The sequence below is a fragment of the Engraulis encrasicolus genome, chromosome 23, assembly GCF_034702125.1.
Source record: "Engraulis encrasicolus isolate BLACKSEA-1 chromosome 23, IST_EnEncr_1.0, whole genome shotgun sequence".
Taxonomy (NCBI): Eukaryota; Metazoa; Chordata; class Actinopteri; order Clupeiformes; family Engraulidae; genus Engraulis; species Engraulis encrasicolus.
Window position 1 is genome coordinate 1,912,792 of NC_085879.1, and position 19,709 is coordinate 1,932,500.

Genomic DNA, 19,709 nt, shown 5'->3' on the forward strand with positions numbered 1-19,709 from the left:
GCTTTGAATATGAGCAAATTTAATGTCAATTCTTGTAATACTATACATTAATGGTGTATGTGGGCCAATTGTTACACATATTTGAAATGATCTCGCAGGACAAATAAAATAACTCATGCGGGCCAGATTTGGGCCCTGGGCCTGAGTTTGACATCTCTGCTCTAGTGCCTCTGTAAAACACATTGTAGGAGTAGATGGATGTACTTGTACAGTTGCTCATTCAAGTAAAGTTGTAGCTTCACTTTGTTTCAAAATAAGAATACCATACTTTTCATTTTGCAGCATACATGGTAATCAGGCAGAGATGACTGCTAATATGATGCAGTTACCTGCTTTAGTAAACAAATTTAGAGATATAATCTATTTGACCCAGTTGTAGAGAAAGTTGTAGTAGTAGGCATACTGAGTCATCCATACAACACTCACAAGACCCACAAAACCACCAAAAGCAGTAGTTCTTCACACTGTGGTTTCAGTTAAGCATAATTTATGTGTAGACAATTTAAACAGGATGAAATCAATTTGCATGAATTAAGAAAATGAAGACACATAAAGCAGATCATATAAGGACTATAATTTATTTGCCATATTAAATATATTATCTATGATTGTTACAATTTAGTTATGACAATAATACATGGCAGTTTATCTTCTTTTTCTTGTGTTTAGCAATAGAACAAAACAGAAAACATAAACAGTGAGATCTGTACTAGAAATAATGACCAATGATGTAGATAAATATTTTTTGGAATGTATTACATTTGTATTTAAAATAAAAAATACATTTCAGTATCAAAATAAAGAGAATATGTTGTAAAACTCAGTTTATGTGGTCTGACGATACTGGCACATGGTATGAGGGGTAAGTGTGAGGAGACCATCGAAATCTTCCCCGATTTTCGACTTAATAAAAAGCCCTTTTTCTGTGCCGAGCTTCAACCCTTTTGATAGCAATAATACCTTAAACAAAGATAAGTAGTAGGAATTATATGACATATATGCAAGTAAAGGTTTCTACCAGACAAGTGTCTAGTCAGAAAGGAACTGATAAATCAGGGACCTTGACTCGTGAAGAGCAAAAGTGCGCTTGCATTCTGCGGTCAGACACAGAACCCATGGGTGACCTGTGGCCACCAGGAGCAATGGTGAATGCATGTCTTTTGTTTTGCGACAGAACATCCACCATTACATTATTTAATAAGCTTAATGGTTCGAGAAAACTCCAAATTGATACCAAAGCCAATTCAAGGGTTAGAGTTGAAAGAAAACAGGTGTGTGCATGCATTGCACACATGCAACAAACTCACAAGAGCTCCAGCAGCTTAATTGTTTTTAAAAAAAAGAAAAAAAGAAAACATACATACAAACAAAAGGATTCAGCCATGGTGAGAGAGTTTTGAAGAGGATAACCCTGCATACAATATAAATCAACCATTACTAAAGGAAAAAAAATGTATATACGTCTGTTATAATGTGTTTTTTTTCCTCTTAACTCATATAGATACCAAGAGCAGCAGAAGGAGCAGTAGCAGCAATAGTCTCAAGCTTAGAGGGGTACGAGACATACGTTTGAAAACAGATTGCAAGGTGGTAACTGTATGGCTGTTGTCCTTGAAAAAACAGCATATAAGCTTGACTCGAGTTTTCATTGAGACTCCTTCGGCCACTTGGCCAAGATAAAAATACAATCAAGGTGCATGTTACAGCCAATGATAACGACACATAACCTCCACCTTCAAAACGCGAGTCTGTTTTGTATACTGTATGTTCAGCAGAGGGTAATAAAGTCCAGTACGATGGGAATACACACGGAGCGAACAGTAGTGTTAAGAGTCATTTTGGTCAACAATTTCCCCATGAAGCACTTTGTTAAGATACAAAGCTATGGCAGTATTTATACATGAGTACTACTACCTTTTTGTTGCAACAGGAGAAGTGTGTGCCCCTGCCACACCGTCTGTTAGCTCAAGTGTTCTGTGGTTGAATTATAACAGTCATGGGTGTGAGGGAACAGGGATGCCTACCATCCCATAAGATATCCATCTGCTGCTTTTGACAACAGTTCAAAGATATGGAGCAAGCAGCAGGATTATCAGATGCATTATTTTACCCCTTAGAGGTAAACCACACATCTTGCATCTCCAAATGCAAATAAACCTCTCACATCGGGGAGAGTGATACAACTTTGAATAAAAAGGCAGATTTTAAATTAAACAGTCTATATCTGTTAAAAGGCAAAGTGAGTGAAGGCAGTACAAAACATCTCTCCCAAGCTCTTCCCCCTAAATAAACTGTGTTGGAGGGGGGTAAATGCCATAGTCTATAGTTTTACTTCAGTCAAGATAGCTTGAAGGTACAGTATGGAGGATTTAGGCTTTAACGGCACATAGCCATACAAGAGTCTTCTGTTCATGACAGACACACTGTATCATCCCTTTCAGAGTGTGTAGGGAAGGTCTGATGGCTGTCAGTCAGATGCCATTAGCTGGACTTGACTTGTCTATTCTGCATTTTTGTATGCAGTACATTTTGCAGCGTTTATTCAACACTGAATTAAATTCAACACTTATAGTGCTGGCCTCAGTCTCTAAGTGTCGAATTAGCACCGTAAAATGTACTGTGTACAATCACAATAGAGCCACAACAAGACCGGCACCGCAGAAGAGGACCCTTTCCCTCGAGTCATTATGAACCGCTTATTCTAACCTAATGATAAAAATACAACTACTTGTACTGTAATTATTATTACAAGGTGATTACATGCTCACATAAAAACTAATTAAGAAATACTACTCTCCGTATCTTCTCTAGAGCTTCCATACTGCATCTCTTAACTGTAATCTCTGAGCAGGAAATGCCTTAAATATAGTATGTTTATGATTTAGTATCTGTAGCAGAGAGGAGTGCTGAGCAGGCACGTCCTGTTAAGTTCACTGTGTAGACAGAGAAAAGGTAGCCTCATCATACAGCGTCGCTCAATGTCCCATGATTCTTTGATTTCCTTTTGTATTCTTATACATGCTTCAGTGCCTATTGTACCTCTGCCACTGATTATGATATGATTGTAGTCTATTTTGACGGTGCTGGATGTTGCTAAAGCAGCAAAACTTCATTAGCCACTGTTAGGCATTGCACCTCTCTCGTATTGTGGCCAGTGTGCGAAGGCCTTGACATTTTTCTTTCAGAAGGATGACATGGCTTCCTGGAATACCATCACTCTCTAAAGATAGATAGAAAATGGCCGCGATCGTGGGGCTTCATCAAAATAGCATTGCATAACAGAAGCAGAGGTGAGGGACAGTTCCAACAGGCCAGATTCCGATTAAGTGGCTTTTCCCCGAAATGTTTATCTCTGTTTGCCGTAAACAAACATGAATATTTAGTCCAAGCGAGACCCTGTGACTTTGGATTGCGGTAAGGGACCCCCTTTAGAGGTTGTGCGAAAAACAGAAATGACATGGTCAAGAGCCAGATAGATCTGTTTTGTTTTGATGTCCGGCATGCAGGGGAGGAACATCATCATACTGTACATGTAGGTTCAAAAAGGCACAATGTTTCTTTTTTGGGGGTGGGGGGGTGGGAAGAAAACTTCCCTGGGAAAATATGAACTCTTGTCAAATAGACGTGCTCCGATGTGCACACACCAGGCCTCCTTCCAAATCCTAGACAGATAAAAAGGCTGAGAAAATTAATGCTCCATTTCCTGGGGTCAGATTGTGCCTTGACCTTGAACTCTGACTTCTGACCTGCCAATCAGCTAATTTTCGTAATAGTGAACACAGTTCCAACTGTGCTCTGTGTCACAAGTTCAACTACAAACTGAGGCTTTAAAACATGCAAGCAGTTGGAACTGCTATGGCAGACGACACCATTAGCATTATGCAATCCTGCATTGGTAAACGGACTTATTTTCTCCTCTTTACAGTGATAATAAAAGATATGGTGCATTATCAAAGAAACGGCCATTTCTGCCGCTACTACACTTTAAAATGGGCTCGTGACATCATTAAGTAAAAATTAGTCCTGGTTAAAGGTTTGTAAGTTTCAACTTGAGCAGCTTTTAACTCTTGTGACAGCACACATTCATACGCAATCAATGGTTTGACTAAAGCCAGGAAAAGACTATGATGCTCAGTTTGAGCCAAATCGAAATACATTTATAACAAATGCATATTTTCATATATCTCGCGAGTACTGCTGAATCTAAGATGTACATAAAACATAGCTAGAATGTATGTATATGTGTACGCGTGTGTAATAGCAGAGCCAAAAAAAAAAACCCCTCTCCCAACATCAGAGAATGCACATTTTTGTGTTTCTCTTCGCTTCGCTCATGTTATACTGTATGACATACCTGTTCGATAAAATAATCTGTAAAAGTACGAAACTCTCCATCCGCCATTAACGAAGAGTTCGCTAAAACAGCACACAATTGAGCGCATCTATGAAAGCTTTGGCACCATCTCCCCTCGAACTGTTGTGAGAACAGCTTAAAGATGAGAGCAAGACAAATCTCAACCCTGACACGTAAATTCTTGCAGAACAGCCAACATTTCCCTCCAGGCTTCGTCAAAGAAAACCCTAGGAGCTCCAAAGAAACACATCAGTGTATGAGTATCCTTAAAAACCATAATGAAAAGTATAAAATCAATTACTTTGTGAGGCGTTAGCATTCAAGGAGGCTACATGAACCTGGGTGCCAGAGCTTACGTAGCGACTAGCCTCGTCCAGTTTTGCCATTTCCCAAGACAGCACGGACTTACAGAAAAAAAAAACATTGACAAAAAATGATGTTAGCCAGACCATCAAGAGCCAACAGAGATTCAGAGATCCCTACTGCTCTCTGCTCACAGACACACAAAACACACACACACTGGCCGAAGCTAATTTTGTGGATAAAAGGATAAGTAAAGGTGTTAAAATCTTAACATCTTTCGTCACAGTTTGCATTGGTCAAGGCATAAAATAATAATAATAAAAAAGTACCTTCTTATGTCAAATATATTTGATCTCACATGATGCAATAATAATAATAATAATAATAATAATAATAATAATAATAATAATAATGAACTGGATTATGAAGTGAGCTCACTGTGTGCCAGTTAGACAAATGTGCTGAGAGACCTGCTCCTGCTATCCTTCTTTCTCTCACTCTTTCATTTTTCTCTCCCTTCGTTTTTCTTTTCAACTTTTTTTCTTCATCGCCACCACCACCACCACCACTATCATCATCACCATGACCATGACCATCATCACCTCCTCTTGTCTTTCTTGTTCAGTCCTTACTCAGGAACAGGTACTGGATGAGCACGGCGAAGAGGATCGCCACCACCCCAAACACCACCAGCACCAGCAGGGCAAAGTGCTCGTCTGAGAGCTGCCACCATGTGTGGCACTGCCCGCCGCTGTTGCTGCTACAGCTGCTGGCGCTCAGGGTGCTGGATGCCGTCTTGGTGTCCCTGCCGGCGTCCGCAGGGACCGGGGGCAGGGCCGTGCCGGGGCTGTACGCCCCCCACAGCTCCGCACCCTCGGGTCTGCGCCGCCCGGCACACACGCGCACGCGCCAGTCAGCACCGCCGGGCACCCCTTGCCAGGTGTAGGAGGTGGCAGCTCCACGGTAAAGCTATGAGAGAGAGAGAGGGAGGGGGGGATGATTAGATATGACGTGTGACATTCCAAGATGGCGCCGTACTATGGTGACAGTGTCCTTCCAAGTGTATCAGCCTAATTAGTCACACCCAGTGATTGGATACTCTTTATTAGTCACACCCAGTGATTGGATATTCTGTAGAGTTCACCAAAGAGTATCCAATCACTGGGCGTGACTAATTAGGCTGATACACTTGGAAGGACACTGTCCTAGGTTTTGAGAAAGGCCCACTGTTTTGTTATAGGAGTGAAAGACTTTTTTGGGCTTAGATGTCAGGCAGCCCGACGGCATCTAATGCCAATAAATTACCGGTAATTCAAAATTGGTGGTTGATATGCTAAATATTCTGATATGCTGAATATTATTCTTATATAATAGTCCACTAAAAACAAACAAATGACACAAATACCAAATGTCTTGTACAGAAGAGTGAAGTACAGTATGTCTCTTTACCCGTTCCACCTCCTTCCCTCTCATCAGCTGCAGAGTGTACAGCACAGGGTCTCCTTTCATTGGCTGCAGCGTTTCCCAGGTGATGGAGTACATGTTCCATTGGATTGCTTCTATCTTTGGAGCTAGTGAAGAAACACGTGACAATGTCTTAACATTTTTATGTCCAAACCTTTAAAGCCATACTTAAAAAAAACAAAAAACAAAAACAGACAAAGCACAACTATGATTCTGTGGGCAATTTTGTATGCTAATGTGTCCTGTGTGCATAAATGATCATGCATATCAATGTGTTTTCGCTTGTTCAGGTTCATATGTTAATGACAATATTAAACCAAAGACAATTTGATTTACATAGTGTTCTAAAGTTCTAAAGGCGATAACATGCCACAAATAAAATAATATACACTAAGTGTTTGTCTCTACCTTTGAGTTGTGGTGGAGGTGAGCGTGTGGTGGTGAAGGTGTGGAGAGGAGAGAGGGGTCCCTTCCCAGCCGAGCTCATGGCCTGGATGCTGAAGTGGTAGTCTGTGGCCTCACTTAGACGCTGCAGCTTGAATGAGTGGCTCGATCCGCTGTACACACAGACAAGCCTGGAGACACACACACACCTAAATTTAAACTTTCACACACACCTGAACTGATGCATATGATTCATGCAAACACACCTCACTGCTCACATTTATAAAACATGAATCCACATACAGTATTCACAAGCACAAGAAACGTCAGTGCTCAAGTACTGCAACTACAGTATGCAACAGTCTAAAAAACAAATGAGAGGAATATTCCATCTCGCAAAGCTCATGAGTGCATTCCACTGGCTCAAAGTGGAACTGCAACTGAGAGTGCAATTACAGTATTTCTCAATTGGTTTTGTACTTTTCTCGAATCTCTCTAGCAATTTACAAAACACAGTATTCATTCTCAAAACAGCTTTAACAAATGGCAAAACACCATGGATGACCTGCAAAACCAAGTCTCTTCCTCAAAATCCCTAGTTNGTCTTTCAAAACCAAGTTTTTGTGTCAATGAATGCGTCAGTGCCAGCAGAATGGTTAGTCATTGTGTCATAGTGTATGGACAAGCTAATCAAATCGATTTGTCATGTTGTCAATTGACTAGTACACTCTTGAGGATGTTTTCTGAAGCGAAATGTTGTTTAGAAAGGATGGAAAATGTTGTAAATTCGACTTTATATTACATAGATCAGGTAAGATTGTACTAGATATACATTTAGAGTATGACATATTTATTGAAAGGTTTTCTTATTGCAAAATCAAAAAAATAGTCAACTCTGATTGATGTGTCAAAGTGCGCCCTCTACCACCCCTTTTTACTTGTCTTGCAGGCCCATGTGGAAAAAAATATAGAACTGTAAAGCAAAATGAATTTTAAACAATACACTGATATTGTATAAAGTTGACTTACGGTCTTGTGAAATTCTAGGGAAATATTGTAATTTTGCGTGGAGCGTAATTGTAAAGGACACATAAGGCATAGAGTAATGTAATGCAGTACAGTGCTTATTGTTGTATTGCATGCTTGTTTCCTCTTTCCCTTCTACTGCTTTTGATTAGAGAGAGTCAATATTTACCTGCGAGCAATTCACCAATTCAGATCACATTTATAGACACAAATCCAATGGAAATTATACAGTGCTTAACACATTATGGCAGCTTGGTAAATCATTTTGCATGTCAAGACTTATACTATGACATAGGGCCTAAATGTTTTGGGGTTTGAGATAGTTTTGTGTATTCAGTGACAATGCTTTTTGAGTGATATGACAAAAGCAATTGCTAATGTACAAAAAAGCTGAGAATTGTACACAACCATATGCATGATGATGAAAGCATTTGCTAAATGCTTAAAACTATGAGAAACGTATTTTACCATGTGCACAGATAACAGCAGGAAGTCACAATTGAACAAGACTTTTTGAGAATGATTATTCTGTTGTGAGAAATGTACAAAACCAATTGAGAAATACTGTAATATTCCAGGCAAGAATTGCATCCTTATACAGAAATATTACTCATACTTGTAATGAACACCATAATCAATGTGTGTGTCTGCTGTAGTTTATCAGTGGGAGATATTACACTGTTTGTGTTATTGGGTGCATGTATGAGTACCTGTTGGCCCCAGTCTGCATGTGCAGGCAGTACTGAGTGCCGCGGGGGGTGGGGATGCGTGCGGGTCCCTCTCCCCAGCGCAGCTTGAGGGTGTGGGGGCTGCAGACGGTGCACTCCAGCGTGGGGGGGTCGGGGGGCAGGGGGAGGGTGCGCAGCTTCAGGGGACAGCTGTAGGGGCCGGCGCCGATGCTGTTCACAGCCCGAACACGAACCCTGACAAACACACACAATATCAGAATGATGACCTTTGGTTGTTCATTTCATCACATGTACTCGATATAATACTGCATTGTTCAAAGGAAATCAAAATGGGACCTGTCCACCCATCCACATAACAGACAGCTCAAATTCACTCCTTATTGCAAGGTTTATGTTCCTCAAACACATGAAGTGTGATATTCCCCGTCCACCAACACTACAAATAGTCTATACAATATTTGTAAACACTATTAGTATGTACAACCATACACTTCTTTTCAGGGTATCTAGCCAAGGTGAGAGGTGTTTGTGGTCAAGGTGTTCTCCTTACTGTGTGAGAGAGTGTGTGTGTGTGTGTGTGTGTGTGTGTGTGTGTGTGTGTGTGTGTGTGTGTGTGTGTGTGTGTGTGTGTGTGTGTGTGTGTGTGTGTGTGTGTGTGTATGTGCGTGTGTGTGTATGTGGTGGGGGTCCTATTACCTGTATGTGGTGTTGGGCTGCAGGCTCTCCAGCACGTGGTGACTGGTCCTCTCTACAGACAGGGGGAGCTGCTCTCCCAGGTCGATGTTGTAGCCCGTGATCTCCGCCCCGTGGTCGCATGGCTCCTTCCACCTCACGGCGAGCCGTGACGGCGACGGAGCGGCCCCTGCTGTTTCGGTGTCACCCTCGGCCTTGGCCTCGGCCTCTTCCACGGACATCTCCTCCACACACTCCACTACAGCGGGTACCGAGGGGGGCGTCGTTACCCTGCTGATGTCCCCAAACGGCCCCGCGCCAGCCTCACTAACAGCCTGAGACAAATAGACACCAAGTTCACGGAAGGATTCACAGACAGTCTGTGGGTCAGTCACGTTTCAGCAGTGGTATACGTCAGGGTGGCACAACGACAGCCAGTGCCACTATTGTATGGATTTATTATTGTTTATTCATTTTTAGTGGACTACCTAAGAAGCATATTCATTGCAGCATATCAATCACTAATTACTAATTCATTTATTGGCTTTGGATGTCGTGAAGCCACTTGACGTCTGAGCTCAAAAAATATCTTTGACCCATATATGAACAACATTATGTTACACTTAGCTGAAGATTTTATCCAAAGGGATTTACAGTTATTTAGATACAGGGTATTGGTTACAGTCGCTGAAGCAATGTGGGGCCAGTAATGCTTACTCAAGCATACTTCAGCCATGGTGTATAGAGAGGTAAGGGTGGCATTTGGGATTACTTTTTCTACTGTTCTTTTCTTTTTTCTTCTCTGTTTTAATGTAAAGTGACCTTGGGTATCTTGAAAGGCGCTTACATTTTACTATTATTATTATTATTATTATTATTATTATTATTATTATTTGAACCTGCAGCCTTATGACCTTAAGACCAACTCCCTAACCAACTAATGGCTGAAGACAACAAAGCTGTCTGACATACTGTAGTTTTGCACCTGTTTTGTTCTTTACATGTGTTGTGAAATGTTGAAATGGGTTGCTTGAAACATACACCGAAGGAAATCATGGTTTACTACAAGTCAAACAAAGCACCACATACTTCCCTGCTTTCCTTATTATACTGTATTATATTTTTTATATTATATTCATATGTGTTTATTTCTGTTAAGTCATTGTCTTGTCTCTTGTGATTTGTATTGTAACATAACATTTTAAGCCGCCTTCTTGGCCAGGACTCCCTGGCAGAAGAGTTATTGTTACTCAATGGGACCACTTCCTGGTTAAAGAAAGGTTTACTAAAAAAATGAAAAATAAAAATGCCACTTTTTTGGGGCTGAATACGGTTAAAATCATTGCCCTGGGTTTATAAAGGTGGTAAAGTGTCTTATTTTTCATGTTAGGCGTGGTCTAAGTATCTAAGCTAGTGAGAGTCAATGGATCACACATGCTACGGTGATCCATTGACTTTCACTAGCTTAGCTACATACTCCCTCTTATAACTTGTCTAAAAAACAAGACAACGCCTAACATGAAAAACAAGACATTTAACCACCTTTCTAAACCCCGGCCAATGATTTTAACTGTATTAATCCCCAAAATAGTGGCATACCCCTTTCAGACATGTACATTGCTTTCTGTAAGGGCTGTGAAAGACATGTGGGCCACAGCCGATCTCACCTGTACCCTGCAGCTGTACTGGGTGTGCGGCGTGAGCTCTGTGGCCTCCCAGGAGGCCGAGGGGCCCTGGTACACCACCTGGAGGGAGTCGTCCTGCGCTCCCCACTCCACACGAAACTCACACGCCCTCGCCCCATCGCATGGCGGACACTGCACAATAGCAAATGAGTGTTGGACAGTTAACACACAATACTACCATTTTAGGCAAATTATTTGATGGTTCATTTTTTCAGTGTTGTAAGCCTAGGGTACAGTTTAATAAGGTGGGCAATGTTACATTACCGGTAATTCTACCTTGTTTGTTGTAGGCAGCAATATGGTTTAACTGCACATAGAAAAATCTGCCGCTATGGTTTATCTACGTAGTTTACTAGGCTAGAGGAAAAGAGAGAAGGGGCTTACTGACCTCCCAGCTGATGGCGACACAAGTGGGGCCCCTGACCGTCAGCAGTGGGGGGCCACATGCTTCTGGGGGCCCAGGGGCCGTGGATGCCTCCAACATGTCTGACCATGGTCCCCACTGTATTCAAACACACCACACAAACATATCAGAAGCCAAGGTTTATTCATTTCCAAGCATGAAAAAAAGCAAAAGCAAAAATCCCATTGTGTACACCTGTGTGCGTGCATAGATCTAACAGTGTGTGTGTGTGTGTTTGTGTGTGTGTGTCTGGATGACTTGCATAATACAGTGTGTGTGTGTGCATATATTGATATTCCGGTAGGTCTCCTCCTCACCCCCGCCTGGTTGGCAGCTCTGGCCCAGAAGTAGTAGCGCGTAGCGGGCAGCAGTGAGCCGACCACACACCTCCTCTCCAGGCCCTCGTACACCTGCCTGTGGGACGCCTCTGCCGTGTCGGCCAGCTCCACCGCGTACACACACTCCTCTGACTGCCTGAGACACTCAGGAGCATCTGTGTGGGATTAGTGGAAGAATATGTTCAGTTCCATATCACATTCTTGGGAACAGACTGGCATCCAGGTGTGCACATTCTCGCTCTCTGTCTGTCTCTCTCTCTCAAACACACACACTGACAATTACACTCACACACACACATACCAACATGTCATCATCCATTGCGTATAGATGACGCGCTGATTTGAACCCACTATCACGTGTGTCCAATACACCTTTACAAGTTAAAGCATGCTTCACAACGCCCTGTGACAGGTTAAGTTTAGGGATGGTTTTGGTTTAGGCACAATTTAGCTAGAAATTCGCCTAATGTCGCGGTTCTTGGCAAAAGTAAAGCAGCAGAAACATGGCTTTACTGATAGGCTAGGTTTAGGGATGGTTTTGGTTAGGGCACAGCAAAGCATATTTGCGTTTAGTAACAGAAATGCCCTGTGGCAAAACAAACTTGCAGACACTGCGGGAAAACTGTGCAAACCTCGTCACGTGTTAAAAGTGCATGACAGCGCTTTACCGTTGCGTTGAGGATCACGCTTTAACTTCAAAAGGCGTCGCACGAACACGCTGAATGCACTATAGTGCTATAGCGTGCGATACATACGCTAAAGCATGATGACAGCCTGCACATACACATACACACACACACACACACACACACACACACACACACACACACACACACACACACACACACACACACACACACACACACACACACACACACACACACACACACACACACACACACACACTAAGAGATGACAACCCCTCAAATTTCACATGAACTCATGGATAAGAAAACATTGGACTGCATGTACAGTATGTGTGTGTGAGTATGTGTGTGTCTCTCACCCCAGCTCAGCGTGATCTCTGAGGGTGTGGCCTCCCCTGACACGCAGAGCGCTCGGCACGGACCAGGATGCACTGGGGCAGTTTGCACTGACAAGCACTCAGACACCTGGAGGAAGAGGAAACAGGTATAGTGGCAGATAACACCTCCCCATGAACAGGATGGGCTTGGAGTTTGTGTTCTACTAACTAGAACATCTATATACAACTAGATACACAATACATTGCACATCGTTAATGATTTAACACTTCAGAGACAACTTCCTGTGTTACTTTCTTTTTCTTAATTCATTCAAGTTCTGAATTACAGTAACTCTGCATCAACAATTTACAGTAGTATGTACTTTAAAATAAATGTATAGAAGGTGTGTGTGTGAGTGTTTACCAGGCTCTGTCCTCCTTGGCTCTGGCAGTACACTCTGAGTTTATACCAGGTCCCTGGCTCCAGACCTTCACACACATGCTCCAGCTGGTCTCCAGTGTACACCACCTGCCAACCATCATCTACACACGCACACGCACACGCACACGCACACAGACACACACACACACAGATACAGACAGACAGACAGACAGACAGACAGACAGACACACATGGACAATAATCTCTTTGAGTAAAATAAACCGGTGCATACTGTGTTCTCCATCTGCTCCATCTCCATCACATTGATGTTCTTTCTATTGCCTGTATTACTGTACTTGTAAAGTGCTGTTGCTTTCAATGTTCCCTTTTGTAAGACACGTCATGCGTATAAAAGTGTCTGCGCACGCTAACACACTAAAAGCTGTGTCCCTCACCTGTGTGACTGAGCTCCAGAACATAGTGCATGATGGGGGATCCTCCGTCATCTTCTGGGGCATCTGCACAAATACAGAAGAACAGAAAGAAAACTGATGAGAAAAGAGACTTTTCTTATCATGGCAATGTTACTGTTGAAAGACAGACAACCTCTCTCAAATGATCCAACACAGTGATTCTCAAAATGTGGGCCGGGGCTACACATTCTAGAGAACTCTGATTGGCTGACATCATTTTATATTTCAAAGTGATGATTTTTAAATGATCTTGAAAAAAAACGTAAGCTGCAGCCATATTCATAGTCATGATTGTAGGTGTGAATGGGCCTAATAAATACTAAGATAACCAATAGTGCTGAGTCTGAGTCAGCTCAGTCTGCTCTGTAGTGAGCTGGTGAGTAACGTAATGTGTAACAAGGTGTTCTGTAGAAGACCAAAGTTGTTCTAGATTAGTGTTTCTCAACCTTGTTTTAAAGAAACGCCCCCTTTGCCTCATCATAAGCCTCCCAACGCCCCCTTGACCTTATCATAAGCCACAACATCCATAACAGCACGAGAAGAAGAGTGGCGCACAAAGCTGCAAGTGATTGCTCGCTCCATGTGGCATAGTGATTAGCTGTTGGCAGCGGAGCAGGCTAGATATTTGCACACACACCATACTCCCATTAAGAACGGTCCCCATTCATTCCTATAGGCAATTCCATTAGTCCTCCGTATCCTCTTCAATTAAACAGTCTCTGAGAACAGCCAAATGGTAGACTCTGACTTCCCCCTTGAGTAAAGTACGGTAGCTCCTCTATTTTACAGTATACTCTTCTGACAGACCTCTTATTAACCTTTTGCACACTGAACCTGCAGCAGACATTAGTCACGGTAGACAACAGCAATTCTTAGAAACGATCTCTATCCAGTCTAGCTTCTGTTTCCTGTCTGTGTTTGTTCCTGACTAAGTCATCAGCAGGGCAGGTGTCACAAAAGGTCAACAGGCTAGACTTCAAAGTTCTCTATCGTATTGTGCATTTAACTCTTCCAGCATTTTTATCATGCCATCAAAACAGTATTCCGCATGATTTACTGAGTGTGTGAGCGTGTTTTAATCGGAAGTGAATACTGAGGTGTATGTGAGTATGGAATGTGTGTGTGTGTGTGTGTGTGTGTGTGTGTGTGTGTGTGTGTGTGTGTGTTATTTTAGAGCCCTGGATGTGAGTATGGAATGTGTGTGCGAGTGTGTTGCTCTCACCCCAGCTGGTGTGTATTGTGTGTGGCAGGGCTGGTGTGTGTAGTCTGGGCGTTGATGGTCTGCCTGGGACATCTGCTGTAGTGCTGTACTCCACCACTGCACTGGGCTGGCTGGAACCCTCTGCATTAGTCGACGACACCTAAAAAACACACACACCAAATAAGTTACGATACACACTAACACATTTAGCTGCAAGATGCACAGCAAGTGGAAACCATCAATTTTGATCATCAATCACAGCAGATTTATATCTGTGATCTACACATCTAATCAGTTCTATACCGTCACACACACACACACACACACACACACACACACACACACACACACACACACACACACACACACACACACACACACACACACACACACACACACACACACACACACACACACACACACACACACACAGACTTACTCTAAATCTGTAGGACATGCTCCTCTCCAAGTTCTTCACAGTGTAGCACGTCTCCTGACCAGAGTATTTTGTCTGAAACCCCTGTGGATCACACATACACACACCAGATTAATGTCTGATATTTCATTGACATTCAAACAATATTCACAAAATATTTTGGGCATTGACATGTGCAAGAGGACTCCACTCGGTCAGGCTCAATAGTTATATTACTACGTAGATATAACACTAGATACTGTGTTGACCATTCTCTTGAATTGGAACGAATGGTTGAAGTCTGATCGCCGCCATGTTTAAAGAGCACATTGCTGCCATCAATTGGTAACAAGTCAACATATTACCCTACAGGTAGCGGTAACATCTATGAGAATTATTATTATACTGCCTTAAGATGGCGGCACCCTGGGTTGGGCCAGGCCAAAAGGCTGAACATGGCATCTAGTGTCTGTATCTATGGCCAGGCTGCCTCACCTCCGTCTCCTCCATCTCCAGCGTGTAGTTGGGTGCGTCTCTGGCGGACAGTCCACAGGGGGCGCTGCAGCCCCAGGTCATGCTGATCCAGCTGGCTCCGGCCGCGCTCAGGGAGGGGGGGCTGGGGGCAGGAGGGGCACTGCCCACTGTGCTGCACGACAGCACCTCGCTGAAGGCACTGCAAGTCACCAACACCAACACATACACATACACACACAGACACACACACACACACGCACATACCCACACACAATGACCAAAGTTGCACACCACCGGCACTTTAAGACACACACATCAAAACCACAATTGCTGTGCTTGTGTGGACATAGTGGACATACTATAAATGCGGTATAACACAACAAGCACACAAGTATGCTCACAAACACAGAAAAAAAGAAGTAAGTCACAAACACAGACAGAGTTATTCAGAGTGATGCTTCATGTTATGTCCTTGTTGTGTATTTTACTGATGAGCTCTGTTTGTCTTGATTGCATGCTTTTGTTATGTCCAGCATATTTCTATATGGTTATGTCTTGCATGTTTTTATGTCTCAATGTTATGCGTTGCTGTCTGTGGATATGTTGTCTTTGTGAATTGTTTGTTTCTGTCTGTACTGTGAGTCCTATGGAGTGCGTTTTGCGTTTTTTGCTGCTCTTTTGGCTATGGCCCACTTGAAAAAGAGGCAACTGCCTCAATGTGTTTTTCCCCTAGTAAAATAAAGGAGAAATAAAAAAAACAAAAGCAACTAGAGCGTCAATGGCGTCGGAAGTAATTAAATCTATGGAGGAGCTGGCGACATAGGAGACAAAAGTGATTTGGATGACAAGCACCGATTTGAGAGACTCAAGCGACAGTTTGTAGTTGAACTCGAGCGAATATTATGCACATGAGCTATTATGCCGTTTGGCGAAAGCTACCGTAGCCAATTGGCTTGCATTATTTTAGCGGTCATACTCTGTTGCTTTCATCGCCCACATACACGTAGCTCTGGCTCTTTGTAGCTTTTGTCTCTTCTGGTGTGTTTGCATGGTAAGCCACAGGTACAGGGCTAACACCTCACCTGGTCCCGGCGGTGCTCCTGGCGGCCACCCTGAAGCCGTATCTGGTGGCAGGGCTGAGACGCATCACCTTGTGCTGCTTAGCAGGACCGCAGTACACCTCCCGAAAGGAACTCTGCCTCCCCTGACACAGAGAGAGAGAGAGAGAGAGAGAGAGAGAGAGAGAGAGAGAGAGAGAGAGAGAGAGAGAGAGAGAGAGAGAGAGTGTTTATGTGTTGAGCTTGTGAGTCATTTCCAACAACACTAGCACATGCTATTACATAGCGTTTACACCAGTTATTCCATTGTATCTAATGAGGTGACAACAAAACAAAAACTGATCCAACCAGCGCAAAATCAGGTAATGATGGTAATCGCTCTATAGTAACTGAAGACCAGCTATTCAGTGAAGTGTTGGAAACCATCATGGCAGGTTTTGTTTTTTGTTTCTACTTTTACATTGGCCACCTCTGGTCAGCACAGCACACACACTTGTTCACAACGTTAACCACAGCCCGCATTGAATCCATCACACACACACACGCTGCAGTCGGTGGCAGCCATAACTGTAGTGCCAGGGGGAACAGCAGTGTGTGTGTGTGTGTATGTGTGTGTGTGTGTGTGTGTGTGTGTGTGTGTGTGTGTGTGTGTGTGTGTGTGTGTGTGTGTGTGTATGTGTGTGTGATACCTACCTCACAGCATTCCAGCAGGTAGGCAGTGATTCTGGCTCCATTGTCATTGGGGGCCTGGTGAGAAGGGAAACAGCTAATGTTCAGGAGACCATGGCATAACGACAGACAGACAGACAGACAGACAGACAGACAGACAGACAGACAGACAGACAGACAGACAGACAGACAGACAGACAGACAGACAGACAGACAGACAGACAGACAGCCTTTATTGTCCACAAGGGGAAATTAGTTTTCACCACCATCCCATCACAACTTGTCACAGCCAACATGAAGACATATAGCATACAAGACAGACATGAAGACATCAACACCATTGAACATTCAGTTATTGTGTGTGTGTGTGTGTGTGTGTGTGTGTGTGTGTGTGTGTGTGTGTGTGTGTGTGTGTGTGTGTGTGTGTGTGTGTGTGTGTGTGTGTGTGTGTGCATGTGTGTGCATGTGTGTACGTGTGTGTGTGTCAGGTACCTTCCACTGCAGGCCCACTGAGCTCTTGGTGCAGACGAGGACGCGTGGGGGAGGGGGGGCGTCAGGGGGGGCACAGAGGGTGGTGAACGTCACTGCTTCTGATGGCGAGCCCTTGATGGAGTGGCAAGCCACACACACTCTGCAGAGAACACACAGGAGAGTGAAAAATCTGATCAACACGTACAAGAGATTCTGAATAGATATTTTCCAAAGTGCTGAATATCCATTTTATTGTGTTTGTAAGTTACAGTAATATCAGTGAAATCAGATAACAATGACAGTTACGTACTGCATAATGTCAACAATTAATTGATTTTGGTCGATTTAAATGTTAATCATTTAAAAAAAAAAAAATTGCAATTAATATCCAACTCGACTGGCGAGAAACAAAGGTGAAATGGACATGACGAAGAGTGTGCTAAGAGTGGGTGTGGCGAAGAGAGGTGTGAAGAGTGGGGACATTTCAGTCACCTTTGGATAAAATATAATGTATGAAATTAAATTAAGCATTATATCTCATTGATTTAAATTTTTAAATTTTATTGCTTTTTAAGAAAACATTGAGATTTGGGGGAAATTATTTGGCGGCAATTATCAATTAATCTTAGGTCGATTGATAAGGTCAATCAAGTAACAATTAATGAATGAATCGATCATTCGCATCCCTACAACGTACACAGTAGCTCCAATGAAAAAAGAGCTCTTCATATTTTGTGTGTGTGAACATACCTGACATAGTAAAGTGTGGCCGGCTTGAGATCTCCTAACGTGAACGTAGTGTCTTTCCCTCTGCGACGTAAAAGAGCACAGGCACAGATGCATTACTGGATCTCTACTGCACATTGACTCACAAAAGCTGCCATCATGCTTATTGGTATTCATACTTGGTGATCACTGAAGTACAGAATGACACTTTTTCAAAACCTAAACATGAAACTGGAGCTAGATCACTGAAGGTCAGACAGAACGAGATAAAGAAGATAGACAACGTGACAGAGAGAGAGAGAGAGAGAGAGAAAGGAGTCGTGACAAAGAAGAGAATGCGGCAGAACCAAAATAAGAAACTGAAGGACAGAAAGCAAGAGTGCAGGAGTACAAGTACAAAAAGCATAAAAAAGCATAGTACAAGTACATTACAGATATAGATAAGTAGATAGAGAGCGAGGGCATTGGAGAGAGAGAGAAAAAAGAAACAGAGAGAGAGAGAGAGAGAGAGAGAGAGAGAGAGAGAGAGAGAGAGAGAGAGAGAGAGAGAGAGAGAGAGAGAGAGAGAGAGAGAGAGAGAGAGAGAGAGAGAGAGAATGAAATACAAAAGGAGAGAAATGTATACAGATTGGAAAGCATCTCACTGATAGACAAAGGCGGAAAGGAAATGAGAAACGGACAGGAGAACTTGTAGAAACAGAAAGCCAGAAAGACAAAGGTTACAGAGTGAGAGTGTTTGAAAGAGAGAGAGAAGAGAAGGAATGAAGAGTAATGAATAGAGAAGGTGGTCTCACTGGTAGACTGGTCGGTAGTCTCCGTCGGCGCCGCTGTGGGACAGCGCCAGCTCGTAGCAGAGCAGCGGAGGAGGTGTGTGTGTGCGGGCGGTGGGGTGTTTGTCTGAGGCCGAGGAGGAGGAAGAGGAGGAGGAGGAGGAGGAAGGGGAGGAAGAGGAGGCAGAGGAGTGATGGTGGTGGTGGTGGTGACGGTGGAGTGTGGCGGAGGGGATGGGGGGACACCAGGTGAGGACAGCTGAGCGACATGTTAGACCACTGACCTGAGAAACAGAAACAGGACAGGCGTGACAAGAGGACAGATGGGGACACGAGAGGGGACGAGCAGAGGGACAGGAGGGAGATGGGATGGGACACAGAGAGGGACCATTATCAGTACAATGCAACATCACGGATGACATTATCTGAACATTGACATTAGCAGTGCAATACAACAACAGTCAAAACAATGGCTAAGATGTCAAAACAATGGAAAACCAAGACATACTTTGTCAATCAATAGCCTATCAGTATATCAGTCTATTATGGCACAAGACAGTAATCGAGAGAGAGAGAGAGAGAGAGAGAGAGAGAGAGAGAGAGAGAGAGAGAGAGAGAGAGAGAGAGAGAGAGAGAGAGACAGAGAGACAGACAGACAGAGACAAAGAGAGACAGAGAGAGAGAGAGAGAGAGATACAGAGATACAGAGAGAGAGAGAGAGAAATGAAGAGATACACATGGGCAATACATTCTTTGCATAGTATATGAATAAGTGCATACACATGGTG

At 43.2% G+C, this 19,709-nt stretch overlaps 1 protein-coding gene across 2 annotated transcripts in view; it reads right to left on the reverse strand.

The window, feature by feature from the left end:
- Positions 1–571: 571 nt before the first annotated feature.
- The window catches only part of LOC134440083 (fibronectin type-III domain-containing protein 3A-like), a 46,418-nt gene continuing 27,280 nt past the window's right edge, over positions 572–19,709 (reverse strand). For both annotated transcript variants that reach the window (XM_063190011.1, XM_063190012.1), the window contains exons 8-26: positions 18,946–19,205; positions 18,176–18,235; positions 17,447–17,585; positions 16,979–17,032; positions 16,310–16,431; positions 15,249–15,426; positions 14,778–14,858; positions 14,360–14,498; positions 13,120–13,182; positions 12,707–12,825; positions 12,325–12,430; positions 11,298–11,473; positions 10,966–11,079; positions 10,560–10,709; positions 8,917–9,227; positions 8,242–8,454; positions 6,530–6,696; positions 6,107–6,228; positions 572–5,626 (exon numbers count right to left, since the gene is read on the reverse strand). In XM_063190011.1, the coding sequence (XP_063046081.1) occupies positions 5,279–5,626; positions 6,107–6,228; positions 6,530–6,696; positions 8,242–8,454; positions 8,917–9,227; positions 10,560–10,709; positions 10,966–11,079; positions 11,298–11,473; positions 12,325–12,430; positions 12,707–12,825; positions 13,120–13,182; positions 14,360–14,498; positions 14,778–14,858; positions 15,249–15,426; positions 16,310–16,431; positions 16,979–17,032; positions 17,447–17,585; positions 18,176–18,235; positions 18,946–19,205 (2,922 nt within the window). In that variant the 3' untranslated portion in view covers positions 572–5,278. The remainder of the gene's footprint in view (positions 5,627–6,106; positions 6,229–6,529; positions 6,697–8,241; positions 8,455–8,916; positions 9,228–10,559; positions 10,710–10,965; positions 11,080–11,297; positions 11,474–12,324; positions 12,431–12,706; positions 12,826–13,119; positions 13,183–14,359; positions 14,499–14,777; positions 14,859–15,248; positions 15,427–16,309; positions 16,432–16,978; positions 17,033–17,446; positions 17,586–18,175; positions 18,236–18,945; positions 19,206–19,709) is intronic.